The sequence below is a fragment of the Capra hircus genome, chromosome 4, assembly GCF_001704415.2.
Source record: "Capra hircus breed San Clemente chromosome 4, ASM170441v1, whole genome shotgun sequence".
In the NCBI taxonomy this organism is placed as follows: domain Eukaryota; kingdom Metazoa; phylum Chordata; class Mammalia; order Artiodactyla; family Bovidae; genus Capra; species Capra hircus.
This window is the reverse complement of record NC_030811.1, coordinates 71,328,238-71,342,241: the sequence shown is the minus strand read 5'-3', so window position 1 is coordinate 71,342,241 and position 14,004 is coordinate 71,328,238. Positions and strand designations below refer to the sequence as shown.

Below are 14,004 nucleotides of genomic sequence, written 5' to 3'. Positions count from 1 at the left end.
AGGTCATCACAGAGTACTGAGCTGAGCTTCCTGTGCTAAACAACAGGTTCCCACTTGTTATCTGTTTTACACATGTAGTATGTTAGGGTTAGTCGGCTTCCCTGGTGGCTCAGATGTTAAAGCGTCTGCCTCCAATGCAGGAGACCCAGGTTCGATTCTGGGTCGGGAAGATCCCCTGGAAAAGGAAATGGTAACCCACTCCAGCATTCTTTACTGGAGAATCCCATGGACGGAGAAGCCTGATAGGCTACAGTCCACGGGGTCGCAAAGAGTCAGACACGACTGAGTGACTTCACTTCAGACTTTCCGACTTTTCATGTCCAAATCATTGCAACCCCATGGACTTCAGCCTGCCAGGCTCCTCTGTCCATGAAATTCTCCAGGCAAGAATACTGGAGTGGGTAGCCATTCCCTTCTTCAGGGGATCTTCCTGACCCAGGGATTGAACCCAGGTCTCCCACTTTGTAGGCAGATTCTTTGCTGCCTAAGCCACCAGGGAAGCCTGTATATACATCAGTCCTAACCTCCCAATTTGTCCCACCCTCCCCTTCCAGTGCTGTGTTCCTGTGTCTGTTCTCTACATCTGTGTCTCTATTCCTGCTCTACAAATAGGTTCATTTGTACTATCCTTCTAGATTCCACATTTATGCATTGATATACGATATTTGTTTTTCTTAGGGGAGCCATCTGTCTCCAGTTTCTCCCCAGAGCTGTACTTCCTTTTATTTCTGTACTGGTTTCACTAAACACCCTACTATCTAAGGTAAAAGTCTGGAGTCTGTATTGGTATTCCCTTCACTCTTCTTCCCACATTCAGAATTGATTGAACTTGGTGATTATAGCCAACCTCATTAGTGTCTCACCTGGATACTTTTAGTATTCACTTTTTCTTTTCATGCTCACCCAAAGCTGCCTTTTTGGAAGCACCAGGGGTTTTGCCTGACAGATTTCTCTGTTAGTGCTCACACAGCCCACTTACAGGGCAGGCCAGATGTGCCATGTAGTTAAAAATCCCTGGGAGCAGTCCTCAACCAAAGCCTGATGGAAGTTGATGGATATATTTTGGGTAGAACAACTCTGAAGCGTGTTCTATGCTGCTCTCCAGAGGTCTCCAACATGTCTGAGACCCAATTGCCCACGTGTGTAATCTGCTCATTGTTGTTGTTCAGTCACTCAGTCGTGTCATACTGTTTGCCACCCCACGGACTGCAGCATGCCAAGCTTCCCTGTCCTTTCCTATCTCCTGGAGTTTGCTCAAATTCATGTCCATTGAGTGGGTGATGCCATCCAACAATCTCACTAATAACTGAAATCACTTCCATCTCTTTTCCATCCCCTACTGATATTTTCTTGGATAATCTCTTCAACACACTTGCTGTACTCAAATGCTTATCTCCAGGTCTGCTTCTAGCTGTAGTCAACTACAACAGTGACTAATTAGATATTGGGATAAAGGGGAGAGTTGAGAATGGCTATAATATTTTTCATTATGGATGACTGGAGGTATTATGAATCATAAGGAAGCTGCTGCTGCTGCTAAGTCACTTCAGTCATGTCCGACTCTGTGCGACTCCAGAGACGGCAGCCCACCAGGCTCCCCTGTCCCTGGGATTCTCCAGGAAAGAACACTGGAGTGGGTTGCCATTTCCTTCTCCAATGCATGAAAGTGAAAAGTGAAAGGGGGGTCACTCAGTCATGTCCCACTCTTTGCGACCGCATGGACTGCAGCCCACCAGGCTCCTCCGTCCATGGGATTTTCCAGGCAAGAGTGGTGGAGTGGGGTGCCATTGCCTTCTCTGATAAGGAAGCTAATATGTATTTAATATTTTAGATATTAAATATAGAATCACCCACTTGGACATGTTCAGTAGAGAATTGAAAATATGGAATTGGAGACCAGGAGAGATGTAGAGACAAGAGCTAAGGATCTAGGAGTTATCAGTGTACATTGTTGTTTAGTTGCTAAGTTGGTTCCTTCAGTGTATGTAGGTGGGTGCTAAATGCATGAAAATGGTTAAGATGGCCAAAATGCTCATGCACAGAGGAAAGAACAGGGAAAATGGACATTGACTGCGAAGTGGCAGTCCCTAAAAACAAACACTAAATATCATTCGTATCTTCTCTCCCAAAACAGCTTAGCTAGGCAAGGAGTAATTTCTTTTTCTTTTTCTGGCTGTGCCACAAGGCTTATGGGATAATGTTCCCTGCCCAAGGATCAAACCCTGACCCTTGGCAGTTAGAGTGTGGAGTCTTAACCACTGGACTGCCAGGGAATTCTCAGTAATTTCTAAGTAGTATATAAATCCACAGTGCCTGGGTAGTAAACTCAAGAAATGTAGAATTAAGTTATATCCATGCTAAAAAGTTATTACAAAGCAAAGATCAGACTTTGTACCTCTGTGCTCAATTTTTGTTTATTTTTTGGCCCCACAGCTCTGGCATGTGCTAGCCTAGTCCCCCATCAGGGATCAGACCTACATCCCTGGCATCAGAAGGCAGATTATTAACCACTAGGATGCGGGGGAGGGCCTCTCTGACGGCTCCGATGGTAAACAAACAGGCTGCAGTGCAGGAGACCTGAGTTGGATCCCTGGGTTGGGAAGATCCCCTGGAGGAGGGCATAGCAACCCACACTAGTACTCTTGCCTGGAGAATCCCCATGGACAGAGAAGCCTGGAGGGCTATAGTCCACCAGGTTGCAAAGTCAGACATGACTGAGTGATAAGCACAAGCACACAGACTGTGGGGGAAGTCTCTGTGATCAATTTTGAAGACATTGTTTTTCAGTATCTCTTATAAAAACCTATAATTTCACCCACCACCCCACACATTCTAATTTACTCTAACAGGGAGGTGTGTTAACTAGCTGAGGAGACAGAAGATACTGTGTTTTCTACATATTGCCAGTTAGCTTAGTTACTTAGAGCAGGATGCTGGTGATACCAAAGTCTGTGACTCCGTCACTAATATGGTTTTTGAGCTGATGGAGAGATTATAAAGCAGTAAATAAGCCTAAAGGATTTAACCTCAGGGCTCCAGTTATCTGTCATTGGTAAGACTTTGGAGGTGGTATTTGACATCTTAGGATCTCATCCAAGAAGTGTAAATACTTGGAATCGTTCATATAGTTTAAGGATAAAGTGAGATAATGCCCAGAAAGTGCTGAGATTCCTCAGCCTAGCACTGTCAAGAACTGGTTCAGTTCAGTAGCTCAGTCGTGTTTAACTCTCTGCGACCCCATGAATCGCGGCACGCCAGGCCTCCCTGTCCATCACCAACTCCCGGACTTCACCCAAACTCATGTCCATCGAGTCGGTGATGCCATCCAGCCATCTCATCCTCTGTCATCCCCTTCTTCTCCTGCCCCCAATCCCTCCCAGCATCAGGGTCTTTTCCAATGAGTCAACTCTTCGCATGAGGTGGCCAAAGTATTGGAGTTTCAGCTTCAGCATCAGTCCTTCTAATGAACACCCAGGACTGATCTCCTTGCAGTCCAAGGGACTCTCAAGAGACTTCTCCAACACTGCAATTCAAAAGCATCAATTCTTCAGCGCTCAGCCTTCTTCACAGTCCAGCTCTCACATCCATACATGACCACTGGAAAAACCATAGCCTTGACTAGACGGACCTTTGTTGGCAAAGTGCTGTCTCTGCTTTTTAATATACTATCTAGGTTGGTCATAACTTTCCTTCCAAGGAGTAAGCGTCTTTTAATTTCATGGCTGCAATCACCATCTGTAGTGATTTTGGAGCCCCCCAAAATAAAGTCTGACACTTTCCATATCTATTTTCCATGAAGTAATACTTTCCGTAGCGTGCTTTAAGGAAACAACAGTTTTGTTTATTTGTCCTGCCCTTCAAGTACTAGATCAGACCGCAAATCCGCACACTTCCATACCTGTAAAACGTCCCGCATTCCCCGGTGCCACAAAGCACTACGCTCTTTACGACAGTGTACGACGCCGGGCCTGACAGGAGCGCACCACGCGGGCCAATCGTGCGGCGTCCGACCAATGACGTAGGCCGCGCTCGTGCATGCGCAGGGCGGGGAGACCTTGGGGAGGCGGCGGAGACGCTTAGCGGAGGTGAAATCCTTGGCAGAAAGGAAAGTGTAGCGGCAAGATGCAGAGCTGGAGTCGTGTGTACTGTTCCTTGGTCAAGGTGAGGGCCCACTGGGTGGGATCGTGCTGAATCAGGCCCAGAGAGGCCCACTGACGGGATCCTGGACGCGGCCTAAGTGTGGGTGTGGGAGAGACCGGCGGCCAGGCCGGGACCACCTGCGACTCCACCCTTAAACCCGCCCAGCAGGGGCGGCGGCTTGGAGGCAGAAGCCTGGGCCGTGGAGAGCTCCGCCGGTTGTGTGATGGCCAGCAATCACACACAGTCCCCTCCCAAGACTGGCCTGGAGCCTGGGGGTCCCGCATAGGCCCTTCCACCCTAGCGGAGAAAGTAGGAGTCACCCTTGCCCGTTATGGTTGACTTCTTCGTAGTTCTAATTCCGGCCCTAGCGGCCTTTTGCAGTAGACAGGCTTGGGCCACCGCTTGAAAGACTCAGACTGAGCCCTAACTCTTGGCCCCAGGAATTCCTCAAAGGTCCCTTTAGTGTTTGCAACTTTAAGCGAGCGTGCATTGACCTCCTTCTTAGAGCTTGTATTTTTAATTGTAGCAGGTTATCAAGATAGCCTTCCTTTCTCATCAATGTACCGAATACAGCCAAATTGTATATATTTGGGTTTGTGACTGAATACAGTATTGAACGAGACCTTAAAAATAATACAGAAGTAAGACTCCTTTGTTTCAGGATGAGTAGCCTATGTTTCGCGAAGTTAATGTAACAAGCTAGAAGTACGTTTAATGAGAGCTGGGACTAAAACTCAGCTCTGCTGTTCTTTGGTCCGCTGTCCTCACCTCAGGTGCAAGCCTTGCCTTGAAGTAACAGCGTTCCTAGATGAATGTGTAGGATTTTTCACTGCCTACTTTGATAGGAGCTATTTTCAATTGTTCCTTTGTGCCTCACTGTTCTTAGGAAAATAGTAGCCATCCATGTTTAGAGATTGTTGTGTAGATTATGATGCAGTTTGTAACACTAGTAGCTCTTGGATCTGAGTACATTACTTGGTGCATTTTCCTAAGGTATCTTGTCTAATTTTCTGTTCCTTTTGTATGGTTCAGGTACATCCTCATAGATTGTACATGGTAGTTTTGATTTTAGGAAACTATAATTACATGTAAAAGGATTGTCATAATGTAGATTATTCAAGTACTTAAGCTGAAACTTTAAATGCTTTAGTTAATGCCATTAAAATGATCTCTAGCGCCAAAAGCCATGCCTTTTGAAAATTTAATAAAATGTTAAGTACCATTTAATAACGTGTTTTAGTTAGGTAAAAAAATGAAAGGATACGTTGAACATTTATAATAAAACGTGTGGCAAGCTGATTGTTTTTACAAAAGAGCAGAAATTATTGTGTAACCTCCGTGTGTCAGCGAAAGATACATTAGCAACCATTGCTCGATACGTTTGCCTCATCATTGACTTCATGGATCTTTAGTAGTTCTATGTTTTGAATTCATATTTTACATAATAAGATCATTTTCTTTCTATTTTTTCAGAGAGGCCATTTCAGTCGAATATCTCATGGTGTCCAAGGAGTTTCTGTAGTGCCACTAAGAACTTATGCAGATCAACCAAGTAAGTACTTAGTAAAACAGGTTTTGCTCCTATTTCCTTTATATTTAAATGTAAAAGCAAGTGAATGTTAAGAGTAACTAATAGTAATTAGCTATAGAATTCGTTTGTTCAAATGTTTGTTCACTTAAATGCTCTGTTGAACACCTAGTGTGTTCCAGTGGTGGACAAGAAAAAGCCTTGCTCTTACAGAACTTGTAGTCTGATGGTAAAATACAAACAGTATACAAGAAACAGGGAAATAATTTGGGAAGTGATTGAAAATGAAGTCTGGTAATTGGGGATAAGGAGACTATTTTAGATAGTGTATCAGGCCTTTTCTGTGCAAGGGCCTGAGTAAAGTGAGGGTGTGAGAAGGTTATTTCAGGCAGAGGGAACCAGCAATGAGAAGGGTCTGAGGTAGGAATTCAGTTGTGTGGTTTAAGGAATTGCAAGGTTAGTGTGGCGAGGGGGTTTCCATTTTAAAGTTATGTACTCCTGCAGGGTGCATGGGTTCAGCCTCTGGGCTAGGAGCTAAGAGCCCACATATTGCGCCAAAAAAATAAAAAGTTAATTCTGTCCTCTGGTAAAACTGAGTGTGTTAGTTGCTTAACAGTGTTTAGAATGATGAGACATCTCTTTCTGTGCTGAATGGAAATCTTAATGGGCTTATCAAAAGCACATTTTAAAGATTAGAAAATTGTACCCTGAACGGAAGCTGTGGATTATAAATACTTTCTTCTTTGATACTTTTATGTATTTTTGAAGTTTCTATAAAGGATATGTACTTTTTTTTAAAACAAGTATTTAAAACAGGAAGTTCTTGGATTTATAAAAAGATACTTTGGCTTCCCAGTACCAAGACTATTGATTATTTGAAATCAAGTTTTGACATTTTTTGAAATTTCTTATATAATCACAAGTAAAGTTGCATGTTGACGTCTTAAAGCTTCATTATAGAAGCCATTACCTGGGGGGGACTGTGACCATTGGTCTTCCTGCATTCTGTGAAATAATTTTTTCCTGTATCAAACTGTTGTCAGACTACTATCATTTTGTATGTTTTATTCTTAGGAGAGAGGGTAGGAGGAGGATTCTGGTCAGTAATGACCAACAGTGGGTAATTTACCCTTGCTTTGAACAGGTCAAAAAAATCCTTTAAAAAGTACAAATTTGGTGGAGGAGAAAGTTCAACCCTTTATATCCCCTTTCCCTTTCAGTTTTACTGATAAATAGTTGGTATACACTCTTTGTTTCTTTTGTTAAATGGAAATTCTTAATTCAGCAGATTTTTGTTTCCAAAGCATGCAAGTAAAGACTTTTTATGGCTCATTCTGCACCTTTGGTGTTACATATTCAACAAAGGTTCATTTATCTTCTATCTGCTAGGCAATCCCTGAGCAGGAACTTAGATTGTAATGTTACAGGCATAACTGAGCATTCATGTTGAGTAGATTGTAAATCCTTTAGTACTTGTGTAGATACTGTGTATAAAGTCTTTGGTTGAATGTAGTAACAAGCATTTTATATATGTATTTATATTTGTCTGAGTTATTTATTTAATGGTTGACCTTTCTTCAAGAGTGTACACTTTAGGGCAAGGACTGAATGTGACTGCTTATCACTGAAAATAGACCAGTTGATACTCAGTTCTTATTTACTGAATAAACCCTGCGATCATGTCTGTTTTAGTTATGCTCCATCACAAGCATCCAGTATGGTGCCTGGTACACAGCAAGTGTCCAGAAACAACATTGGTTCTAACTGATGCATTGAATGCTTACTCTGCCTCAAGCATAGTCTTTAATCCTTGTGTCTGCCCCACCAGTTATGTACTGCTGATTGCTCCATTTATGAAATTGAGGAGCTGAGTTTAGAGAGCTGAGCTAGGAAATCTGTTATTTCCCAGCTGTGTAGCTGGGAAAATTCTGACTCTAGAACTTACACACTGTTAATCACTGATCTGTTTGACCTGTCTCCTTAGATGAGTATTGGTTGACCAGCTTGAGAAGTTTGAGCTTATTATGATACAGTCCCTGTTACAGCATCTGGCTGATTTCTGAATATGGGCCAAGTTCATCAGGTTGTGTTATTATTGATATGACCCATTTCATGACAGACACTTATAGCACTTAGTCATATTTGTTACATTCATCTGTTCATTTATTCATTATTTCAACAGATATGAAGTCTCTACTATGTCCTGGTTATTGTAGTAGTTGCTGGGATACACTAGTGGATAAGACAGACAAGATGCAGCTTTATAGTTTGCAGGGGGAAGATAAACATTCAACAAATTATTATAGTTGTGATGAAGACTCCATTGATGGAGCATATAGCTATATATGGATTGAGACTGGTCACAGTTATTTTCCTAAAGAAATTAACGTTGATATCTGAAAAGCGTTGTGGGAGCATGTGTGGAAGGAGGTGTTCCAGGTAGAGGAAATGGCATGTGGGGATATTTTGATGTGAGAAGGAGTATAGTGCATTTGAGGAGATTTAAAGGGCCAGTGTGGCTGAATATGTTGATACTTGAGAGTAGATGTTTCCAGGTTACAAAAGACACTGTTTTAAGGGCAGTTGGGAGGTCACTGAAGTGTTCTAAGCAGGGGCATGATTTAATCAGATTTGTTTTTAAAGCTCATTCTAATTGCACATTTGGAGTTTTTATACTTTTTCTTTCCCTCTCATTAGACTGTAAGAACCAGGGCTCTGTCATTTATTGGTAGCCCAATAGCTTAGAATAGTGTCTGTAATGTGAAAGGTATGCTCTCAGCATTTATCTTCTAGGTAGGTGGAGCAGAATGTATGTGGGTAGACCAGCACAAGTCTGGGTGCAAGCTACCAGTAATTCATTATTGCTGAAGCTTAAACCACATGATACTGGTGGATGAGCAGGATGTGATGGGAGATGAGGCTGGAGAAAGTTATTGAAGAGATTTGGATGTGTACTTAGGAACTTGGACTTTATCTAGCAAGAAATAGGGAAACCAATGAGAAGCAAGAGAGTAAGTCTGAGTTGGGTTTTGTCAGGATGTAATACCGAGGTAGTTGTGTAGGGTATTGTGGAGGGTGGGGATGTGACTGGAGGCTGCAAGACCAAAGATGGGAGATGGATCTAAGAAGAGAAGAAACATTGGTTGAGTGCCCAGTGGTACCTGGCATCCTCCCAGGGTCTTGACATATCTTACCTCTGGCCTTTCAACCCCAGGAAGTAGGCGTTACTGTCACTATTATGCCTATATTGCATCAAAGCCCAGGGAGATTAAATAATTTGCCCAAGAATTTAAGAGGTGGTGGAGCTTATATTTGAACTCAGATTTGTTTTACTTCACCATTCTTCTTTTACTGTGTTTCTCTTTCCTCATGAACTAGGAGGTGGTAGGATTATGATCAGAAAATAAAGTATTAAAATTCAAGAGTTTCTTCGAATCCGAGCAGTTTTGGGTGATGAAGGTATAGAATGTGACTATGGAAATGGGCTGAAGATTAAGGCTATTGATAATTTTAGAACATGGGACTTCCCCAGAGGTCCAGGGGGTAAGACTCCATCGTCCAACGCCGGTGACACGGGTCCAGTCCCTGGTCCGGGAGGTGAGGCCCCACATGCTGTGGGGTGTGGCCAGAAGTTAAATACATTAAAAAAAAGTCTCTCTCCCCCCAGTACACATCAAAACATGATAAACCTTATCATGTAGCTCTTATATTCATTCAGTAAATTTGACAATTAATGGTTACTGCCTTATAATATTTGTTCTTGTTCCTTAAAAAACAATTACTGTTTTCTACAATTGATTTCTCTACGTTTTGATATGTACCTGTTTTCCCTAACTATACTGTGAGATTTCTGAAGATAGTGATGATTTCCTCATAGGGTACACATTCATGAAATTTTATTTCATTCTGATAATGAAGAATTTTTTGTCATTTTGGTTGAATTCCTGATTGCCCTGGAGATGATGGGACCATCTGAGTGGTTTGGAAGGCATAATGGTACAAGAGCATAGTCTTCAGAATCTAAACAACTTGGCGTGAATGCTGGCTGGATCACTTTCTAGTTGTGTAACCTTATGCAGGTTACTTAATTCCCCTCAGCCTTATTTTCTCCCTGTTAAATGGCAGTGATAGTTATGTAACAGATGTCCTTAGTCTTAAAGAAGACAACCAGAAGCATTTAGCTCACTGCCTGGCATGCAGTAAATTACCAAGTGGTAAATAATATTGCAGACTGACTTTTTAATACACATGTTGTATCAGTTATTTGTTGATGATTGTAATTGGTTTATAGCCCGACACCTTTATTTTAGTGGTAGCCTTGATTACATGGTATCCTTAGTTTCTTCCTAATGGTGTAATAAGCAGTATTTTGTAACTTTTAGAGCACTTTTTCCTGATTTTTCTTTCCATTCATTTCATGTATTGACTAAGTTGGTCACCTCTTATTGTACCCAGTGTTTTTTTTTTAGGTATCAGCCTGATAGCTTACTCTTGGTGCTTCACTGTCACCTGAATGCAGGTTACTGTCCAGGGGCCTTTTGCTGTTTTGGCTTAGTCATCTTTCTCTTAGGCTATCAATTTGCATTTCCTTTCCTGTTTTTCTTTTTCACTTTTAAAGGCTGGTGCTAGTTTTAAAATTTTCTGTCAAATGCTCTCTAAATTAATGTATTTTGTTTAACTGCTTTGCCATATCCTAATTTTTAAAACTATGTATAGGAACCAAATTGAGAAATACTTTTTGACAAGGAGATGGTGAGTCAGAATCATGTGTTGTAACCCTTCACTTGCAAGCAGCCTTTGGTAAAAAAAGGTGAATGCTAGCTGGCTTGTTTTTCCAGTGTTTTATTTTGATAAATTGCAAATATTTAGAAGAATTGGAAACATTTTACAGTGAATACCCATGGATTCTTCACATTTTTCTGTACTTACATTATCACATATCTGTTCATTCATATACATACCCATTCATTCATCTTACTTCTCTGATGCATTTCAAAGTAAATTGCAGACATTGGTATACTTTCCCTAAATAATGGCTTATTTTTAAAACTTTGCCCTGAATCATACCCATATGATGACATGATGCAGTCCATGGGGTCACAAAGAGTGGGACACAACTGAGCAACTGAACTGAATGCCCTCCTATACTTCAGCTGACAGATCTTTAAATGAAGACTTTTCTTCTTTCCCTTCATCTTTGTGCTTCCTAGCATGTTAGTGGGATTCTCATGGAATGGAACATCTAGTATCTTCAGTGCAAGCTGAACTGTTTCTTGGTATTTTCTGTAGCTTTGAAAAAGACCTAAGATCACATAGTAAATTGGGAAATAAAACACACGTTTTTGACTTTTTTTGTATTTAAGTTTATTCAATAAACCTGTATATTATAATTTAAAATATGTTAAAAATTTAGGCAAGAAATAAGTTTTTTAGCTTGTATTTAGATTACTGTGAAATTAAAAATTAGACCCAAACTAAGGGATGTTGGGTAGGTCCTCATTTGGTTCAAGATTTGAAAATAGAAATGTATTTTATAGAAATTTCTATTTGAAAATCAAAATATATTTTATTATATACTTAATGCTGAACATGAATGAGTGAACTAAGCAGTATGGCCAAAAAGCACAAATGGATCCGGAGAATTGATATGATACTTTTAACCCTGTGTTAGTCTAGGTATATTTTTTTCATGTATGAGTAACCCAGATTATTACCAAGGATAATCAGTACTTTACTTTATTCAGTAGGGTGATTCTTAGATTTTGTGGATAACTGGGTTGGATAACCTATTACTTGTCCTCCAACATAGCTTCTGTGATTCTGTTGAGGCCAGCAAAAGTCTTTTAAAGGATACTCTACTCCCATCCCCTAGGGGTATGTGTTTTGTGGGGAAGGGGATGATAAGAAATTAAAATTGTTGTCTTTGTAGATCAGAATATAGCTATTATATAGCAAATACTATATACATTTGGGTACTGTGTTAAGCTATTTGCATATTTATTTGTTTTATATTACAGCCTTGTGAGGTAGATATTTTTTTGTGTACTCCTTATTTTGCAGATGAGAAAACTGAAGGTGAAGCAGATTAAATTACTCACCTAAGGTTAGATAGCTAGTAATTATACAGCTTGATTATTGCTCTTGGAGGTAGTTGAAATTAAGGAACGGAGTGATACTAAATAATAGACTGCTGGAAGGAGAGACAAAAAGCCTAATTTTGTCTCTGTCACATGGCTGCTAAACCTGGGCAAGTTTAATTGACCTATCTGAAACTGGTGGGTTTTTTCTTTTTTAACCTAGTGTTTTTTACCTGTGAGATATATATATATATATATATATATAGCATCCTTACCTTTCTCCTAGGAAGTTCTGAGAAAAACATGTGAAAGTGTGTTAAAACTACTAAGTTTTCGAGTCACTGAGATTGTAAGGACAGTGGATGGGGGAGAAGGGAGACTGTGTCTAACTCTTAATGGTTATTGTTGCTTGATTTGATGTTGTATTGAGAAGACTGGAAACAATTGCAATTTATCTTTACATTTGTTTCGTAATTATTATACTCCTAAGACTACTGATCAAAGTTAATTTTCAGTTTCTTATCTTTATATGATAAATGTCCAGAATAGTTCATTGAGTGTTCTGTTTAGCCTATTAAGCTATACAAAATTTATCATTATTCAAATAGTTCAGAATGTATTTGCCAAGTATTACAGGGAAGCAGAATTTTTCCCCTGTTACTTCAGAAGTTAAATACCTGAAAAGGATATAATCGGTTTTGAGTTTATTGAAAGAACTAAGGTATTATACGAAATTATTTTATTTAATCCAAACATCAGTCATTCATGGTAGTGTTATTGTTCCTATATTACAGAAAAATGAAGTCTCTTAGTCACACAGGTAATAAATGATAAGAGTTGAGATTTGAAGCCAGGTATGACAGATTGCACAGCTCAGGCTCTTTCCTTCATACAGCTATGTCACTAAATGTCTGTCCATTATCATTCAATAAAACTGTGGAATTTAGCAAAGTCAGTAGATACAGTGGGTACAGAACTCAGTTATATTTTGATATGCCATAATGAATAAATAGAAAACAAAATTTTAAACTCTGTCATTTTCAGTTATGTCAGAGAATGTCGGGTACCTCGGAATGAATAGTACTATGTAGAAAATGCTGGTTATTTGCACTTTTTTGGAGTATAAAATGTAAGATTTTTTTTTTAACTGTAGTGCTTTTGATCAGTAATAAGCAATTTATTGTTTTGTATCCATTTGCTTTGATTGTAGTCGATGCTGATGTGACAGTAATTGGCTCTGGTCCTGGAGGATATGTTGCTGCTATTAAAGCTGCCCAGTTAGGCTTCAAGGTAAGGTTTAAGCTCAGATTAGGCATTGATTTCCTTTTCATTTGGGAAGGGTTGAGCACATTCACAAAATACTTTGCAGGTAATTAGTAATGATAAATAATTTCCCAATTCTATAAATTATATTTTGGTCTGAGACTAATGAAGAGAGAGGATTCATTCAGTTGTAGTATTTTCGTGAAATGGAAAGTGAAGTCACTATCCCCTCCCTGCCGCACACCACCCGCCACCCCGTATTTTTTGTTTCGTTTTGGCTTCTAGTCACACTTTGGGAATCCCAAGTGGTGCTAGTGGTAAAGAACCTGTGTGCCAGTGCAGAAGACTTAAGAGATGCAGGTTCGATCCCTGGGTTGGGAGGATCCCCTGGAGGAATGCATGGCAACCGCTCCAGTATTCTTGCCTGGAGAATCCCATGGACAGAGGAACCTGAGAGGCTACAGTCTGTAGGGTCCCACAGAGGTGGATATTACCGAAGTGACTTAGCATGCACATGTACACACTTTAGAAGATAGAGTAATGGAGCTAAATAAAAACATGATCTGGTTTTTAAACAAAATCTTTCAGAATGATTCACTTTTGAGTTAGTATTATGCAGATAATAAATTTTAAAAGAGTCTATATATTTCATTCTCACAAACACTTTCAGTAGCATATTTTGTAGAAGAATTAAGGCACACATTTGGAATTTTGGTGAACTGAAACATTGCAGGTTATGTGCAGTAAATAATATTTTCTTTGCTTATAGACAGTCTGTGTTGAGAAAAATGAAACACTCGGTGGGACATGCTTGAATGTTGGTTGTATTCCTTCTAAGGTGAGCATATGTTTTGTACAGTGCAGACATTTTTTTCATTAGCCACCAACTGGAAGGATATATTGAGATTAGAAGGTTAAACTAATACAGTTATTAAAAAAACACATTTTTTCCTTTGTTAAAATTTAGGTTACTGTTGTCAGTCTGCCTTACATTCC

The 14,004-nt window shown here is 40.0% G+C and overlaps 1 protein-coding gene across 1 annotated transcript in view; it reads left to right on the top strand.

Annotated features, from left to right (window-relative positions):
* Positions 3,987-14,004, top strand: part of DLD (dihydrolipoamide dehydrogenase) — a 28,389-nt gene continuing 18,371 nt past the window's right edge. Inside the window, exons 1-4 of the mRNA XM_005679140.3 lie at positions 3,987-4,161; positions 5,614-5,692; positions 12,956-13,035; positions 13,778-13,846. Coding sequence (XP_005679197.2) covers positions 4,123-4,161; positions 5,614-5,692; positions 12,956-13,035; positions 13,778-13,846 — 267 coding nt within the window. The 5' untranslated portion in view covers positions 3,987-4,122. The remainder of the gene's footprint in view (positions 4,162-5,613; positions 5,693-12,955; positions 13,036-13,777; positions 13,847-14,004) is intronic.